This window comes from Mustela putorius, unplaced genomic scaffold (genome assembly GCF_011764305.1).
Source record: "Mustela putorius furo isolate JIRA1106 unplaced genomic scaffold, ASM1176430v1.1 tig00000487_pilon_pilon_pilon, whole genome shotgun sequence".
Classification (NCBI taxonomy): Eukaryota; Metazoa; Chordata; class Mammalia; order Carnivora; family Mustelidae; genus Mustela; species Mustela putorius.
The window spans coordinates 127,605-146,031 of record NW_025421399.1 but is presented as its reverse complement, the minus strand read 5'-3'; the positions used below and the strand labels follow the sequence as shown (position 1 = coordinate 146,031).

Here is an 18,427-nt window from a genome sequence, read left to right as displayed (position 1 = left end):
TGTGTCTTGTCTTATTCAATGCCTATAGAACACAGATTAAAGCTTAATCTTTTAGACCTCATTCACATTAAGCAAAATATCTCAAACATAACTTTTTGAGAGACAAAAGCTCAGAATACAAGAAAATATTCAATATGCATATTCTATTGGGTATGTTCATCCGTGAAAATAAGAGAAAAAATACTCCTTTATGATGCCCTATTTCTGAAGAACATGTCCATAATAATTTAATAATTTTTAAAAGGACCTATTCATGCCAGTGGGTTTTTTTACTATTCAATAGCAATGAATCATTGTGTTATGATTTTCAAACTGAATAACTGAGTAAGACAAAACAGATAGGAATTTCATTAAGATCCTTTATACCTTACTGGCCATCCATAAAATCTAAAGGAATCACCATATTCCCTACTGCACACAAGGGACTGCCCCCCCCCCAAGATGGCTCTTTCACCCTATTTTCCTACCAGCATTTTTTATATGACTGGTTGTTAACCTCTTTAACAGCAGATTTAGTCATCATAAAATCCACTCTCAACATACTATCCTGGAGTTAAATACATAAATGAAGATTTAATACTTGTGAAATCCAGTGAAACAATGCTATGTGTCTTGTTTGGAAGACACAGTAGGCAAGGGAAGAGATATGGAAGCTGATTTACATGGTTTTAACCAAATCAGATAGCTCACAGTACAACAGGAAAAGGAAATGGAGCCTTTTCTATATATAGGAATGTTTACCAAATAAACATAATTATCTAACTTACTAAAGCTAACTGCTTTTTCTATTAGGATAAACAAGAAGAGTCCTGCACATGGTCATAGTAGCCCTCAGCAGGGTATAAAAGTGACAGAGGGCAGGGAAAGATCACACTTGAGAACTTCATTCTTCTGGAAACCCACCCAGAACCTCTAACCTCTATCACCATGGTCAACTCCTGTTGTGGCTCCTGCTCTGACCAGGGCTGTGGCCAGGAGACCTGCTGCTGCCCCAGCTGTTGCCAGACCACCTGCTGTAGGACCACCTGCTGCCGCCCCGCTTGCTGTGTGTCCAGCTGCTGCCAGCCCTCCTGCTGTGGTTCCAGCTGCTGCAGGCCTAGCTGCTGCCGCCCCTCCTGCTGTGGATCCAGCTGTGGTGGCTCCAGCTGCTGTGGCACTAGCTGCTGCCGCCCCTCCTGCTGCATTTCTAGCTGCTGCCGCCCCTCCTGCTGCGGATCCAGCTGCTGTGGATCCAGCTGCTGCCGCCCCTCCTGCTGCTGCCCCTCCTGCTGCCTGCGCCCAGTCTGTGGCCAGGTCTCCTGCCACACCACCTGCTATCGCCCCACCTGTGTCATCTCCACCTGCCCCCGCCCCATGTGCTGTGCCTCCTCTTGCTGCTGAGCCCCCTGCCCTCTGACTACGATCTCTGCTTACCTCTGCCCTACAGATGTAGACCCTTCTCCTTTTGTGCTGAGCATTAGGACAGATAGAGTCTGGTTGACCTCATTCACAGGTTGAGCCTCATGATTCCAGTGAACCCAACCCACTGACTCTGTGAGCACATTCTGGTTCATGTTAAGCTCTTCCATTATTATCTTTTCCTTTCAATACTAGTGCCAAATATGGATATTACTTTGTAATCCATCAGCTAAAAAATCATCCCACTCCTCTAAATTTCTCTTTCTTACTTATCACTATGGAGCTCTAAATTATCCTTCTTAACAAAGTAAATATTATCTGTAATACCTATGCAGTACTGACTTGATACCCTCTGACCTGGGATTCAGTTATACACTTAGACTTGGGGGTCCAATTATGTATTTCTAAAAGAGTGAATTTTTTGTGTTTTTTTGCTTTTCTGCTTTCTAATAAACTTTTCTACACATAAAAATTCATCGGCATTGTTGTCTATTGTATTCATGATCATTTTACTCAGTAACTAGGCAACTATATTTTACATGATGATACAGGAAGAACACTCATGTTGAAACCACTTTGAGAATAAGTGCTATTTCAAATATACATAATTTAAGATACTGGAACAAAAGCAGTACATGTGCACATACACATAAGGACAGATTTAATTCATGTCCTTACCTCTTATTTATAAATTTTAATTTTTATTGAGATATAATTGACATATAACATTATATCCTTCAGGTATACACCATAATAATTTGATATTTGTATACTCTAAGAAACGATTACCACATTAAGTCTAGCTACTATCTGTCACCATACAAAGTTACAAAAATATTTTCCTTGTAATGAAAACTTTAAAATTCTTTCTTTTAGCAACTTTCAGGTATGTGACACAATAATACTGACTACAGTCACCATGCTAACATTACATCCCCATGACTTATTTATTTTATAACTGGAAGTGTATACCTCTTAAGCACCTTCACCCAGTTTCCCCATTCCTTATCCCCACTGCTCCCTGGCAACAGCCAATCTGTTCTCTGCATCTATGAGGTTTTTTTGTTTATTCATTTGCTTAGATTCCACATATAAGTGAAATCATATAGTATTAGTCTTTGTCTGACTTATTTCACTTAGAATAATATCCTCAAGATCCATCTATGTTGTTGCAAATGGAAAGATTTTATTCTTTATGGCTGAATAAAATTTCACTGTGTATATATACCACATATTCTTTATCTATTCATCCATTGATGTACATTTAGGTTGTTTCTGTATCTTGGCTATTGTAAATAATGCTACAGTGAACATAGGGATGCATATTTTTTAATTAATATTTTGCTTTACTTTGGATGAATACCCAGGAGTGAAATTGCTGAATTATATGGCAGTGCTATCTTTAATTTTTTGAGGAACCTCCATATTGTTTCCCAGAATAGCTTCACCAATTTACATCCCTACCAATAATGCACATGGTCCTCCTTCTTGAAGACATGCTTTGGAATCACACATTAGGATATCCCCCTTCTATTATATCCTCACTAACCAGTAAACCCAATGTAGAAAGAGGGTTATAGTGACAAATTTAAACATTAGTAACATATTTTTAAATGAAAAGCTTAGCAAAATTACATGAATAAAAAATGAAAAGTTTAATGAGACTAATTATATAAACAAAGATTAAAAAACTAATGGAAAAATCTGGTAAAACTTGTCAAAGAGAGAGAAAGGGAGAGAAAGAAGATGACTGAAAGATGGACAAATACCATTATGTTTGTAAAGGGGAATAATCAGCTCCCAAAAGAGTAGAAATTTTTTAAAAACATACTAGAACATTACATATAAGTTTATACCAATATATTTGAAAATTATGATTGAATTGACTTGTCTAGAAAAATATAAAGGTAATTCCAGAAGATATACAAAACATAAATAAGCCAATAACCATTAAAGAAACTATACCTATGATGCAAAATCTATCCTCTACATATATTGATACTAAAAAGCCAGACCCATGTTGATTCATTAGTAATTTTATTAAGCCTTAAAGTTCTCTCCCACTCCAACGAGGAAAAAGAACAGAAGAAAGGAAAATCTTCCCATTTTTAGTAAAACAATAATTTTAAAAACATACAAGAACAATGTGATAAAGGAAAATTATAGGCCTATATTATTGAAGATCATAGATGCAAAATTCCCATAAATACTAGTAAATGAAATTTAGCAATATATAAAAAGAATAACATATCATAACCAACCACAGTTTCCTACACATTCAGGAATGCTTCAAAATTAGAAAATATTTAAATAAGCTTGTTGATACTACTACATTAAAGGGGGAAAACTTCAGGATTATATCAATAGCTGTTATATCATTAATATATATTATATTCAATAATATATAAATGTATTATTCAGGGTTCTCCAGAGAAACAACCAATAGGAGATAGATAAATAGATATAGACACACATTCATATACATAAACCAACACACACACACACACACACACTCTCCCTATATAGATAGATATAAAATAAATCTCTCTCTCTCTCTCTCTATATATATATATATAGGTAGATATAGATATAAATATAGGGATTTATTTTAAGGAATTGGCTTATGTGATTACAGAATTTGAGAAGTCCCAAGATCTGCATTCAATAAGCTGGAGACAGAAGAGCTGATGGTATAATTCCAATTCAAAAGCCAGCAGGCTCAAGACCCAAGAAGAACCAATGTCTCAGGAAAAGACTAATGTCAAGGGAGTAAGACAGGAGGAGTTCCTTTTTAATCAAAGTGGGGAGACGTCAGCCTTTTTGTTCTATTCAGACCTTAAGTTGATTGGATGAGGTCTACTCACATCGGAGAGGGCAATCTGCTTTATTCAGTCTAATGGTTTGAATATTAATCTTACCAAGAAACACTTTCACAGACATACCCAGAATAATGTTTGTCCAAATGTCTGGGCATCCTATGGCCCAGTTAAGTTGACACATAAAATTGGCCATCACAATAGTCATTTACTATTTAAAATACTCTAAGCAAAACAGGGCTAAAAGAGGACATTTTTATCCTAATGAATGCTATTTATTAAAACTTCGTAGCAAACATAATAGTTAACAAATGAAAAGTATTCTACTAAAGTTTAGAATAAGACAAAGATAATTCATATCACTCCCTAGCATTCATTGTTGTATTTGAGATCCTAGCCAATGCAATCCAATTAGAAAAGAGTGTTACCAAAAAAAAAAAAAAAAAAATGTTGGTATTTATAGACAATACTGTTGTCAACATAGGAAATCCAAGAAAACCCACAAACTTGTGCTGAAGAGTTCAGAGAAGTCAGTATATAGAGTACTGACCAAATAAATAAATAAATAAATAAATAAAATAAAAATACCCAATAACATTTTTATAACTTGCAAGAGTCAGTTAGTAATTCTAATTTAATAGGAAGGAAGATTTCATTAAAAATAGCTACAAATATTATTAAATGCCTCAAAATAAGCCTAAAAAATTGTGCAATGTTTATGAAGAAAAGTTTGAAATATTCTTTGGAAATCTATATGTAAATGAAGAGTTAATATCAGGTTTATTACTGGGAAGATTTAATATCACAAATATGTCAATTCTTCCTAGTTGAATCAATAAATTTAATGCTATTAATTGGATCAAAGTTCCAATGAGGTTTTTAAACAGAGTATAACGGTTTCTAAATGCATATAGAAAAGAAAAGGTCCAAGATTAGCCAAATGAATGCTGAAAAGGAAAGTAAAGGAATTTTTCCCCTATCAGAAATATTTCTTCTCCCACCTCACAGGCTGCCTTTTAGTTTTGTCCACTGTTTCCTTGGCTATCCAGGCACTTTTGATTATGATGTAATCCTGATAGATTATTTTTGCTTTATTGCCCTTCTCTCAGGAGACCTATCTAGAAAAAATTTGCTATGCAAATGTCAAAGACATTCCCGCCTGTGCTGTCCTCTAAGATTTTTTATGGGTTTAGGTTCACACTCATTTTGATTTTTTTTGTGTGTATAGTGTTTCTTTCTTCTGCATGTTGCTCTCCAATTTTCCCAACACCATTTGTTGAAGAAACTGTCTTTCTTGCATTGAATATTCTTTCCTGCTTTGTTGAATATTACTTGACCATACAGTTGTGGGCTCATTTCTGGATTTCCTAGTCTGTTCCATCGACCTATCTGTCTATTTTGTGCCAGTACCACAGTGTTTTGATTACTACATGTTTGCAATATAACTTGAATCTGAAATTTTGATGTCTCCAGCTTTGCTTTTCTTTTTCAAGATTGCTTTGGCTATTTGGGATCCTCTGTGGTTCCATACAAATTTTGGGACTGTTTGTTCTAGATTTGTAAAAAATGCTACTGGTATTTTGATAGGGATTGCTTTAAATATGTAGATCAGGAAGTCCCTTTTTAAGTCAATGACATTTCCTGGTTGACCAGGAAGAGAAGGAGGAAGATAAATAAAAGTTACTCAAATGAATGGAAATGCAGTGAACATCTAATTTGACTTTCTAAAAGTCTTTATCCAAGCTTTACAACAAAGATTCCCAAAATAATTGATTTGCTGTTCTGACAGATTAGATTATTCTTCATTAATGTTTGCTCTCTTCCCCTTCCTACCCCTTTGGGAGAAGTATCCTCTTCTCCCACTCTCCCACCCTGTGACTTGAACTCCACCATGTGACTTGTTTGGCCAATGAGAGGTTAGAGGACATGATCCATGCAAAGACTTAAAAAATATGCAGGACTGCATTGCTCCCATGTGCTTATGCCATCAGAACCAGGGTTTCCAATTAAAATACAGGACACCGCATCAAATTTTAATTTCAGATAAATAACAATTTTTTTTAATTTTTATTTTTTAAATTTCTTTTCATTGTTCCAGAATTCATTGTTTATGCCCCATACTCAGTGCTCCATGCAATACGTGCCCTCTATAACGAACAAATTTTTAATATAAGTATGCCTCATGCATACTCAGACAAACTTATGCTGAAGATTTATTATGCTAAAGATAATTCCAATTTTAACTTGGCACCTACATTTTTATTTGCTAAATCTGGCAACTCTAATTCAAAAGGAAGTCCCAAACCAACCCACTGCCAGAAGCCAAGACCAGCCTTAATCAGACAAAACACAACTGACCTGCAGACATATGACCAAGAAATAAATACTTGTTATTGTACATTCTGAGAGTTTGTGGTTGCTTGTTATGCATCACAGCTGACTAACTCAACCATGGTGGCAACAAGAAACTAGCTTGCATGTAATTCCAGCCACATTATCTCAGAGAATTACTTAGTCTGCACCCGCACATGAAAAAATCAACAAATACTGTAAAGGAGCCAAGAGAGAATCTTGGGATGAAGAGATTTAGAGAATTTAATATAATTCAAAACTATGATATCGTCCATGATATGACTGAAGCCAAAACAAAACTAATCCCCCCATGAAAACAATAGGAAGCCTCTCCCTTTAAAAGCTCAAGGTACTAATTTTAGGACATCTGATTGGTGGTTTGCAAGCTCCTGGCCCTTTCTGTCATTTAGTGCTCACAGAAAGTAAGTGGAACAGGATGCTTTTTTTTTTTTTTTCACCTCAAATCCAAAGGAAAAGTACATCTCTACTTCACAAGTAAGAGGCAAATTTATGGAACTCATCACAAAGGGTAGAAATGGGGTGAAGGATAAATTAAAAAACAATAAAAGGAATTAGACAAGCGCATTATCTCACAGTGCCACAATGTGTTACCAAAGGGAACAATCTACACTTAGAACATCTCAGAACAGGCAACCCCCCCCCCCACATCTCCACCCACCAATAAGCCAAGCTCTGTTGATCCCTCCTCAGAGAGAAACCTCTGCACTAGTGCACATATGACCCTGCAAACAAGTCCTAGGGCCCTTTTGGATTATCTCTCATTGGAACAAGACACTTTTTCCTAACTTTTTTCCAGCATCACTTTTAATAATGCTTACTTAAGACTTGAGATAAAAAATGGGGGAATACTTGGGATGTTCTCTCTCCTGTCTGAAGACTATGGTCTACTAACCTGATAAACATAAAACTCATAGTAGAGGCTGCTTACTGAGGAATGAGGAGACCTAGCCCCACTGAGTGACTATGGTGAACCCACATGACCTCTCCTTTAAGATGAGGGGATAGAGCTATATGTTGTCTACAGTCCTTTCCCAGAATCTACACATATAACGATTAATACTGAATAAATTACAAAGGTAAAAACTGCAACAGATCCTTGATGAAAATTTTACAGCCAAGGTAGAGTTTGGTCTGGAAGGAGGAGAGGGCATTACAGGTGAATGGGGGAGACAACAACCAGGGCGGAACAGCCCAGGCCCTACGAGGGAATAGTGACTAAACCAGGGTGGCAGGGGTGCAGGATACAATGTAGTCTCTCCTCACCAGAAAACCACAAATCTGCCCCTCGGTGAGTCATGAAAGGAGACATCCAGGAAGCAGATACCTACCAGCCTGCACAAGAGTGTTGCTATTTAACCTGTTACTGTTAGGACCACAGATGTAAATATGGCAAGTCACTGTTTGGGTGGTAATTATGTGAGTCTTTGAAGTCCAGCAATAAAATGTCGGCTAAAGGAAGAGTGAGTAGATACTATTCTAGTTTAGAAAACACACTCTTTTCTCTTCCATGAGTTAGGAATATTTCAAAGAAAAATTCATCAGAATTGAATCCAATGTCTACATTTGGTAAGAATAAACAATATGGAAAACAAAGGAATGTTTGTGGTTGTGTGCATAGGTGTGTATAAGGTGAAGATTTAAAAAATATCATTTACTCAATGCTAAATCCTCACTTAACTGGCCAGAAGATTAAGAAATGATCATGTGTCGTGGGGGTCAGCAGCAGCAGGCCAGGGTATATAAAGGGCCCAGAGCAGGACAAAGACATTCACACCTGACAATACCCAAATCCTCTCATCAGTCCAACCCTAAACAACCCCAGACATCACCATGTCTGGCTCCTGCTGTGGCTCCTGCTGCTCCTCCTCAGGCTGTGGGGGAGGCTGCTGCCAGCCCTGCTGCCAGCCCTGCTGCTGCCGCGACCCCTGCTGCTGCCGCCCCGTGTCCTGCCAGACCACCGTGTGCCGCCCCGTGACCTGTACCTGCCGCTGCACTCGCCCCATCTGTGAGCCCTGCCGCCGCCCCGTCTGCTGTGACCCCTGTGGCCTGCAGGAGGGCTGCTGCCGCCCCATCAGCTGCTGCCCCACGTCCTGCACAACCGTGGTCTGCCACTACCCCGTCTGCTGTGACCCCTGTGGTGTGCAGGAGGGCTGCTGCCGCCCCATCAGCTGCTGCCCCACGTCCTGCACGGCCGTGGTCTGCCGCCCCTGCTGCTGGGCCTCCACCTGCTGCCAGCCCATCTCTGTGCAGGCGCCCTGCTGCCGCCCCCCCTGCTGCCAGCCTGCCCCCTGCCGTACCACCTGCAGGACCTCCCCCTGCTGCTGAGATTCCCACTATCCCCACAGAGCAACACACTGGAGCCTGAACACCTATTCTGCATTTTAAGAAAGTAGAAAGAAAAATAGGTATTTTTCATAAGGTGACAATAGTCATTTTTACATCCTACCATTTGGATATACAAGCAAATGTCCACAACAGCAGAAGACACTATGGGTGGTAAATCTCTCTTCAAAACCCCTCAGAGTAGACTCTGCAAACCCATCCTGAACTCTGAGGACTGCTCAAACCCTCCCCGCCATCTTTTGTAAGGTGCTGCTTGCTTGTTTTCAATAAACTAAGTTTTCTTGTAAACTTCCCTGCTCTCTGATTCATTCAGTAGTCCAATGTTTATTAGTGTATGTAGATGATCAGACAAGGAACAGGAAGAAGGAAGACAAAACAAAGAAGGTGAGGAAGACAGGAGAGGAAAGGGAAAGGTGCTAGGAATCCTGGTATGAATCTCGGAAGGTGGTACAGGATGGCTGGGCTAGTCCTCAGACTGCTTACGTGGCTAGGAAATCTGTGCACACAGGGTCCTCCAGGGTCTGTCCACTGTCCACATGTCCAGGTTCATGTCTCAACAACCCCCACCAAGTTTCACTGCAAGTAACACTAAACTCACAGTAAGTGGCACATACCATGCAGTTCCGTAGGTCTTTGCTTTTGTCATATTCTTTCATTTATCTGGAATATTTTTTTCCACCTACCCCAGCCCTCCACTTTCTTCACCTACCTAACACTGAGCCATTTCAAAGATTCAGCTCAGCCTTTTGTAACAGCCCTGCCCCAACCCCTCCATCACAGAAACACACCCACACACACGTGCATACACACAGAGAGGTTGGGTTAGGTGCCCCTAACATGCCAATAGCATCCTATGCTTACTTCCCTCCCCATATAGCATCATATTGAGATCGTCCATTTCTCTGTCTCCAAAGAAGGGACCACAATTTATTTATTCTTGCTTTCAGTATGGAGCTCAATGTTTAGAATATGGTTGGTACTTGATTTCTATTTGTTGAATCAAACAAAATTAGAAGGTAATTGTCTTCATGACAAGAATTCTAAAAGGCAGATATTCTACTTAAAACAGAATCTTCAGCATCAGTACAACTTAACTTCTCTGACCTTCAGGTTTCCTCTTCTGCCAAATGATAAGGTTAATCCTTACCATTGTAGGTTGCTGGGAAAGTTAAATGACCTTATGCGTGTAAAGTGCTTGGCACACAGTATTTACTCAGTACCATGCACTGATATTCCTTGTTGCACATCTGAATATCACTGTATCAAATGGGCTCAAAAGATGTGCTATTTATTACAGATTATGTCACTGAGAGTGGGAGAAGATTGAGGGGAAGCCTTTTGTTTTTTCAAGACAGTCCACATCCACTGGCAGAAACAGATTTCCTAATTTCCTAATAAATTTCCTAATAAATTTCCTAATAAAACATATTCCTAAGATTTCCTAAGTATAAGAAAAGAGGGCAAAAAAATTATCATCAAATTGAGGCTATCTCAAAATGAAAATGCTCTACAAAAGTAGATTGGCTAATCCACAGGAAAGAGCCCCTAGATTACAAGCTGAATGAATAAGTTTATAGCAGCAATAGCAGCAATGGTCGCCAAACTATGGAAAGAACCAAGATGCCCTTCAAAGGACTAATGGATAAGGAAGATGTGGTCCATATACACTATGGAGTATTATGCCTCCATCAGAAAGGATGAATACCCAACTTTTATAGCAACATAGACGGGACTCGAAGAGATTATGCTGAGTGAAGTAAGTCAAGCAGAGAGAGTCAAGTATCATATGGTTTCACTTATTTGTGGAGCATAACAAATAGCATGGAGGACATGGGGAGTTAGAGAGGAGAAGGGAGTTGGGGTAAATTGGAAGGGGAGGTGAATCATGAGAGACTATGGCTCTGAAAAACAATCTGAGGGGTTTGAAGTGGCGGGGGATGGGAGGTCGGGGTACCAGGTGGTGGGTATTATAGAGGGCACGGATTGCATGGAGCACTGGGTGTGGTGAAAAAATAATGAATACTGTTATGCTGAAAATAAATAAATTAATTTTAAAAAAAAGAATAAGTGTTTAGCATCAGAAGCAAGGAGAGCTGGGGAGAATACATGCATCTGATGGAATTTTCCTTTCACCCTGAAGAGCCCAAAGGAATTAAACAACTCAGACTGTAGTAAACTCTAAAAGATTACTTGGGTTAGTCTTCCCTGGCTTTGGGCAAATGGTATTTATTAGGCAGAAAACTTTTTTTTTTTTTTTTTTTTTTTTTAAGTACGCTCCATACCCAGCATGGAGTCCAACACAGGGCTTGAACTCACAATCTTGAACTCAGACACTTGACTGACCCACCCAGGTGCCCCCAAGCAGGAAAGATATTTATTTGTTAAATTCCAGAAAAAAATCACACCCACCCCCTGATCATCTAGAATTTTTCCATCTAAAACATTCTCTTTTCAATGAATGATATCCATTTCTTTTGTCTTCCATGTTGTACAGATTTCATGACAAACCTGGCATATGAAGAACATTAGGGACAGATGACCTTTCCCCTTCTACAACTGAGGAAATGTGCTGGCAGAGAGACGGGTATCAGCTCTAAGCCACACAACTGCTAGGTGAGGGAGGAAGCATCTGAATCCCTCTTTGTCTTCCCTCTCCTCTTCCTGCCCTTTCTCCCTCACTCTTTCCCATCTCCATCTCTGACTCTGATGATTGGATGGTATTTCAAAGATCATTTTGGAGAACAGGGATTGCATATTCTGTTTTCAGAATTTAAAAACCTTCCTAACATCCAGTGGCCAGTTCCTAACAAATCCCAACTCATGCAACTATGGAGGAGGAGGCATGGTTCACCATCAGAAAAAGTTACCAACACTGCATACTTTTTCAATCCAACCACAAAATCTCACAATTTATCACCACCATAGTTAACATTTACTTGTTCCCACTCTGGTGGGAACTCCATCTGGAGTTCAAATAATAGGACTAAAAAAGCTCACGTGGTAAAGATGAGGGACAATCTCTTGTCCAACAAGCTTAGGCTTATTTATGTGCTACAGCAAAGGAAACTACGCAACACAGGGGACCAGGGGCATCCCACCCAACAAAGGAAAAGCTTTTTTTTTTTTAAATAGGATTTTTGAAGAACATAGAGTTTACATAAAATTATATGAAATGGTATTTTAATGGGCTCAAAGCAAAACAGAGGTTTGAGCAGAAGTATTAACATCAGGACTGGGTTGTGATGGAACTTAGGTCCTCTTTCCCTGAAAACTACATAGTTAAGATAAATGAGAACTATCGTACCTTAAAACCTCTTATCTGAAACTCTGCCTTTGGGTTGGATATTGAGGCTGCTTCTCTGTGTTAAGGTGACTAAGATCCTGTCCCAGAAATAGTGGGACCTTCCACTCTTAATGATGTGGCTTAAAACTGCAAAGTTTCTGACAGTCTGTGATTTCAGGACACAGAATTTCTTAGTGTTCTGTCCTTTCTGTTAATTAACAAACGCAGTGAGCTTACAGACATCTTCTAATTCCTACTATTTGAATTGCTGTATATATTCTAGGCCAAAATAACAATACTCTAAATCTTAAATCAACAAGTTCCCACTTTACTTCACTAGATGGGACAGAAGTTTTGGTAACTATGACTACCTGTTCACTAGTCTGAAATAACTCAGCTGGAAAAAACTAGGGGTCATTCAACACTGTTTACGGTCATCAGAAGATCACAGTGTTGTCAACACTTTGCCATTCTTTTATCTGCATGACTTTAGAGAAATCATTTCACATATCAGGCCCCTCAAGAACTGTGAAGGAATATGATCAGTCACAAACTCAAAGGCCTTCAACGACCAGGACTATGGCAGGCCAACGAATGTATAAAACATGATCTAGCAAACGAAACACTTTGTGGAGACAAATTTGGTCTGAGAGTCATCAGCAAGCCTTTGAGGATATCATCCTTAACCTCCCTTTTAACTATAAATTTATTTTCTACATTTTCACTTTACTTAACTATGATTTAAAAAGACAAAGCTTTTTAAAATATATTTTTTATTAACCTATAATGTATTATTTGCCCAGGGGTACAGGTCTGTGAATCATCAGGCTTACACATTTCACAGCACTCACCCTTTCACATACCCTTCCCAATGCCCAGCCACCCTATCTCTCTCCCCCAATCCTCCAGCAGCCTTCAGTTTGTTTTGTGAGATTAAGAGTCTCTTATGGTTTGAAAAGACAAAGCTATTTTATCAGTCATCAGTACATGTGGCTCCCTTTGTTTTTCCTGAAGCCAATTTCACACTTCATAAGCAATCAAACCCTCAGCCAAGAAACCAAAGTATCTACCACAGAAAGATAATTGGCTCCTTTACAAATATCTTCAATCCGTTTTGAAGAACTCAATACAAGTGCTCTTATGGTCACACCTAGAAAGAAAGAGTAATCCCAATTTTAACTCTAAGACCATACTCAAGGAGGGGCATTCAAAATGCACAAAAAAGTCATCACTTAGTTTGACCTTTTTGCCCAATGAAAAGTCTTCTCCTTTCATTGCTTTATGTGCCTTTGTCTCGCCATCCTAAGATCTGTAATCACTGTGTGATGAGAAACTACTTAGAATTTCCTTTTATTCCTTTCCCTCTCCACTCCCAAATAGGATGCTGTTGCTTACACAGAAAGAGTCTCAGTAGTGACTCAGATTTATAGGCAAACTAGAGTCATTCCAGTAGCTCTCATGACTATTTCCTTAAAAACAAGGTGAAGCACTATTCTATTTTCCAGAAGCACTGGACCATTCTTCCCATAGCAGAATCAGTACATGTCTCCTTCCATGAGTCATCCTGGTTTTTCAGAAATTCTTACTTCATCTCAATATCAATTAGAAACCAGGTATATGACCTCGTGAACCCTACAGTCACATACTTAGTCACGGGTGGTGAATAAGACAAACAAGAAGAAAGTAGGATGGTGGCAACACTGGGTTCTACAAACTTTCATCTTGTCATGTGACATGTCAACTTGTCATAAGACATGTCAACTGGTCATGTGACATGGTATGGAAGGATTGGTTATTCCATGAGCAATTTTTTGGATGATATAAATTACCAAGTATTCATTTCAATGAGGAAGAAAGCAGACAGGCAGAAAGGAAAGCATCTTTCCATGATGTTGGAATTGCTGCCTCAGCAATTGAATCCACCAATCTAGAGGTCAATGGGCAACCACAACTCCAGGAAATGAGCTATGTCCTGGGGGTCATCAGCAGCTGGCCAGGGTATATAAAGGGCCCAGGAAGGGACAGAGACATTCACACCTGACAACACCCGAATCCTCTCACCAGTCCAACCCTAAACAACCTCAGACATCACTATGTCCGGATCCTGCTGCGGCTCCACCTGCTCCTCCTCGGGCTGTGGGGGAGGCTGCTGCCAGCCCTGCTGCCAGCCTTGCTGCCAGCCCTGCTGCTGCCGCGACCCCTGCTGCTGCCGCCCTGTGTCCTGCCAGACCACCGTGTGCCGCCCCGTGACCTGCACCTGCCGCTGCACTCGCCCCATCTGTGAGCCCTGCCGCCGCCCCGTCTGCTGTGACCCCTGTGGTGTGCAGGAGGGCTGCTGCCGCCCCATCAGCTGCTGCCCCACGTCCTGCACGGCCGTGGTCTGCCGCCCCTGCTGCTGGACCTCCACCTGCTGCCAGCCCATCTCTGTGCAGGCGCCCTGCTGCCGCCCCCCCTGCTGCCAGCCTGCTCCCTGCCGCACCACCTGCAGGACCTCCCCCTGCTGCTGAATAGCCCACTGAGAAACATTCCCAAGTGTTGAGAAACGTAAAAACTTTTCCCAACCCAAGGGATCAAATGAGAGATTCCTTTGCAACCTACATGCTCTTCAACAACTAACTCAACAGTAGCTGTCTATCCGTTTTCCCACATAATTACCAGTTAATCCCGCCTCTCTTCTACAATCTTTAGAAACATCCCAACTTTCACCATTTGAATTCCTGGCTTGAAAAAATTAGTGAACAAAGATCAAAGTTCCTCTTGAATGGAGCTCTACCCCACTGACTCATCATCACATCTCTACTATTAGAAGATGGGATACTTTTCCAGGATATCATTATATTTATGATGGGGGTTTGCATGGTAAAATAATAAAAATTTTATCTCTGGGAAGCAAATGGGTTTCTCTTTATTGTTTATTAATTTTCAAAAGCTTATTTTTAGGTTATGGTATGGTATACATAATCAGAAAAAAAAACAAAGAAAGAAGGGTTTTTCAGGGACTTTTTTTTTTTAGCTTTAGGAACAATTCAGGTGCAAGATCTGTAATTTTAATAGCAGTTCAAATAATGTAGAACCTCTTGTGTGAGGTACTTTTATAGCTCAAGCCACAGGTTTTGTAGTGATGCTGAGGAAATGGAGAGACTACATGTTTCTCTGATCATGAACTTGACCCATGAGTAATCCCCACACATGTGATAAGGGAGAGGAAGACTAATTTAGAGCTGCATTTATAGCCTGATTTAGAAAACTGTGCAGTGATTAATATAAGTGGTACCTGGGAATCCTGAACCACTGAAGGCCTAGGCTAGAAGAAACACTATCCCATCTGTCCTACAGCTCCCCTCCAGTACTACTATGGCCAATTCTGATTCTAATGGAGTCATTGCTGCTGGAAAAATGAGATAAGAAGCTGGAATCATTCCTTTAGAACTTTACTTTCACCATTCATGTTCAACATAGTATTAGAAGTCCTAGCAACAGCAATCAGACAACAAAGAGAAATAAAAGGTATCCAAATTGGCAATGAAGAAGTCAAACTCTCTCTCTTCGCAGATGACATGATTCTTTATATGGAAAACCCAAAAGACTCCACCCCCAAACTACTAGAACTCATACAGCAATTCAGCAACATGGCAGGATACAAAGTCAATGTGCAGAAATCAGTGGCTTTCTTATACACTAACAATGAAAATACAGAAAGGGAAACTAGGGAATCGATTCCATTTACTACAGCACCAAGAACCATAAGATACCTGGGAATAAACCTAACCAAAGAGGTAAAAGATCTGAACTCGAGGAACTACAGAACACTCATGAAAGAAACTGAAGAAGACACAAATAGATGGAAGACCATTCCATGCTCTTGGATCAGAAGAATAAACATTGTTAAAATGTCTATACTTCCTAGAGCAATATATACTTTTAATGCCATTCCAATCAAAATTCCACCAGTATTCTTCAAAGAGCTGGAGCAAATAATCCTAAGATTTGTATGGAATCAGAAGAGACCCCAAATCCCTAAGGAAATGTTGAAAAACAAAAATAAACCTGGGGGCATCACGTTACCTGATTTCAAGCTTTACTACAAAGCTGTGATCACCAAGACAGCATGGTACTGGCCTAAAAACAGACACATAGACCAGTGGAACAGAGTAGAGAGCCCAGATATGGACCCTCAACTCTATGGTCAATTAATCTTCGACAAAACAGGAAAAAATATACAGTGGAAAAAAGTCTCTTCAATAAATGGTGCTGGGAAAACTGGGAAGCTATATGTAGAAGAATGAAACTCGACCATTCTCTTACACCGTACACAAAGATAAACTCAAAATGGATAAAAGACCTCAACGTGAGACAGTAATCCATCAGAATCCTAGAGGAGAATATAGGCAGCAACCTCTTCGATATCAGCCACAGCAACTTCTTTCAAGATATGTCTCCAAAGGCAAAGGAAACAAAAGTGAAAATAAACTTTTGGGACTTCATCAAAATCAAAAGCTTCTGCACAGCAAAGGAAACAGTCAATAAAACAAAGAGGCAACCCACGGAATGGGAGAAGATATTTGCAAATGACAGTACAGACAAAAGGTTGATATCCAGAATCTATAATGAACTCCTCAAACTCAACCCACACGAAACAGGCAAACATATCAAAAAATGGGCAGAAGATATGAACAGACACTTCTCCAATCAAGACATACAAATGGCTATCAGACACATGAAAAAATGTTCATCATCATTTAGAACTCCAAATGACTTTACCATTAAAACAATCCCCAAGTAGTTGAAGTGGTAAAACATTAATCCACACTGGGCATATCTACCTGTCCAGAGAGATGAGGCAGGCCAGGTAAGCTCTGTGAAGGTCTGGAACTTAAATGACTTTCTTCATTGCTGGATTCCCACTGATCTGTGCCATACTTGGCACACAGGATAAAATCAGAATTTGTTGAAGGAGGGAATGAATAAGTTCTACAGGGTTGCAAGAGAAAAACATCTCTATCCCTCACTGATTCTCTCCTCATGCTGGACATGTACATTCTTATAATAAAAATAAATAAGCCACCTTATGAAAGAAGTGTTTTTCTTGAAATATGGTAAAAAAAAAAAAAAAAAAAACTTTCTCAACAAGAAGTCCATTGCAGTCAAAACATTTACACGCACAACAGAGTCTTCTCTTTAGTAAGGGTCTATCTACTGATATATAGAAACTGGACTTGTGAGCCTTTCTACACATTCTTGGACACCATTTAAAAAATTCTCCCCTCTCAGAATTTTCTTTGTTGTCTTCCTACAGAATTCCTTGTCTTACATTAGTTTCTCAGATGTAGAATTCTTTGTGTACTCCCAAGCTTATCATCATTATTGAACTGTGCTTATTTTCAGAGTAACTCCATGCCATGGTCAACCACAGTGGTTGGTGTGGATCTGGGTAAGCCTGCAAGACTATGCAAGCAGAATGATCAGAAAGGAGTCTTGCACCATAGTCTTCAGCCACAGATCTACAACAGAATCAGTTGTAAAGTAAAAGATCAGAACCAAGCAAATCCAAAGACAGAGTCTACAAAGTGGCTGAGGGAAGTGATTTTCCTCAGTCCCAAATGACTGAGAATCACAGCTGGCTCTGGGAGCAGGAGTGTGCTCAGGCATAGTGCATGGGGAGATAAGGGAACAAGATACAGGGTATGACAAAGCAGGCTTGGAGACCACTTTTGGCAGGATCACTACCTGGGTGCTCTATTATGATGGCAGACTGCAACCTTCATCTAGATGGTGGTGTAGGGGCCAAGGGCAGTCTGCCCCAAAATGGGCCACTTTGGCATAAACATTTTCCTGAGTTAAAAGCAATCAAAACCCAGCAGATTCAGGAAATGTTCTTTACCTCCCCTGCAAATACCTGCCTCTACCAGGAAGAAATCTATTAATAAAGATATCTCTTTATATAAGACACGTATCTGCTAATAGGGCAAACTTTGTTTTCCAAACATCTCCTCTCACCTTCCAGCTAATGGTCTTTCTCCCCAGACCCCCACCTCTCTCCTTAGCTCATGTAAGTATCATGTTGCCTCAATGTCTTTGGAATTTCCATGGCTGTGTGGATTCCCCATAAGTATGCCATTAAATTTTATTTTCTCCTCTTTTTTTTTTTTTTTAATTTTTTATTTTTTATAAACATATATTTTTATCCCCAGGGGTACAGGTCTGTGAATCACCA

General features: G+C 39.7%; 3 protein-coding genes across 3 annotated transcripts; all 3 read left to right on the top strand.

The window, feature by feature from the left end:
• Positions 1 to 898: 898 nt before the first annotated feature.
• LOC123392296 (keratin-associated protein 4-8-like) lies at positions 899 to 1,649 on the top strand. The gene has a single exon (XM_045080968.1). It carries the CDS (start codon positions 928 to 930, stop codon positions 1,378 to 1,380), a length of 453 nt encoding a protein of 150 aa, XP_044936903.1. The 5' UTR covers positions 899 to 927; the 3' UTR covers positions 1,381 to 1,649.
• Positions 1,650 to 8,417: 6,768 nt separating this feature from the next.
• Positions 8,418 to 8,921, top strand: LOC101674848 (keratin-associated protein 2-3-like). The gene is made up of 2 exons (XM_045080969.1): positions 8,418 to 8,674; positions 8,756 to 8,921. The coding sequence occupies exons 1-2, from the start codon at positions 8,418 to 8,420 to the stop codon at positions 8,910 to 8,912; spliced, it is 414 nt and encodes a 137-aa protein (XP_044936904.1). The 3' UTR covers positions 8,913 to 8,921.
• A 5,347-nt stretch (positions 8,922 to 14,268) lies between these two features.
• On the top strand, positions 14,269 to 15,031 carry LOC101675144 (keratin-associated protein 2-3). The gene has a single exon (XM_004764569.3). The coding sequence runs from the start codon at positions 14,307 to 14,309 to the stop codon at positions 14,718 to 14,720; it is 414 nt and encodes a 137-aa protein (XP_004764626.2). The 5' UTR covers positions 14,269 to 14,306; the 3' UTR covers positions 14,721 to 15,031.
• Positions 15,032 to 18,427: the final 3,396 nt, after the last annotated feature.

Excerpts from the sequence above, each read along its gene's own strand:
- LOC123392296 (XM_045080968.1), top strand. The coding sequence starts at position 928 with ATGGTCAACTCCTGTTGTGGCTCCTGCTCTGACCAGGGCTGTGGCCAG.
- LOC101674848 (XM_045080969.1), top strand. The coding sequence starts at position 8,418 with ATGTCTGGCTCCTGCTGTGGCTCCTGCTGCTCCTCCTCAGGCTGTGGG. Across the intron at positions 8,675-8,755 it reads CCCATCAGCTGCTGCCCCAC|CTGCTGCCCCACGTCCTGCA; the intron begins GTCCTGCACAAC and ends CCGCCCCATCAG.
- LOC101675144 (XM_004764569.3), top strand. The coding sequence starts at position 14,307 with ATGTCCGGATCCTGCTGCGGCTCCACCTGCTCCTCCTCGGGCTGTGGG.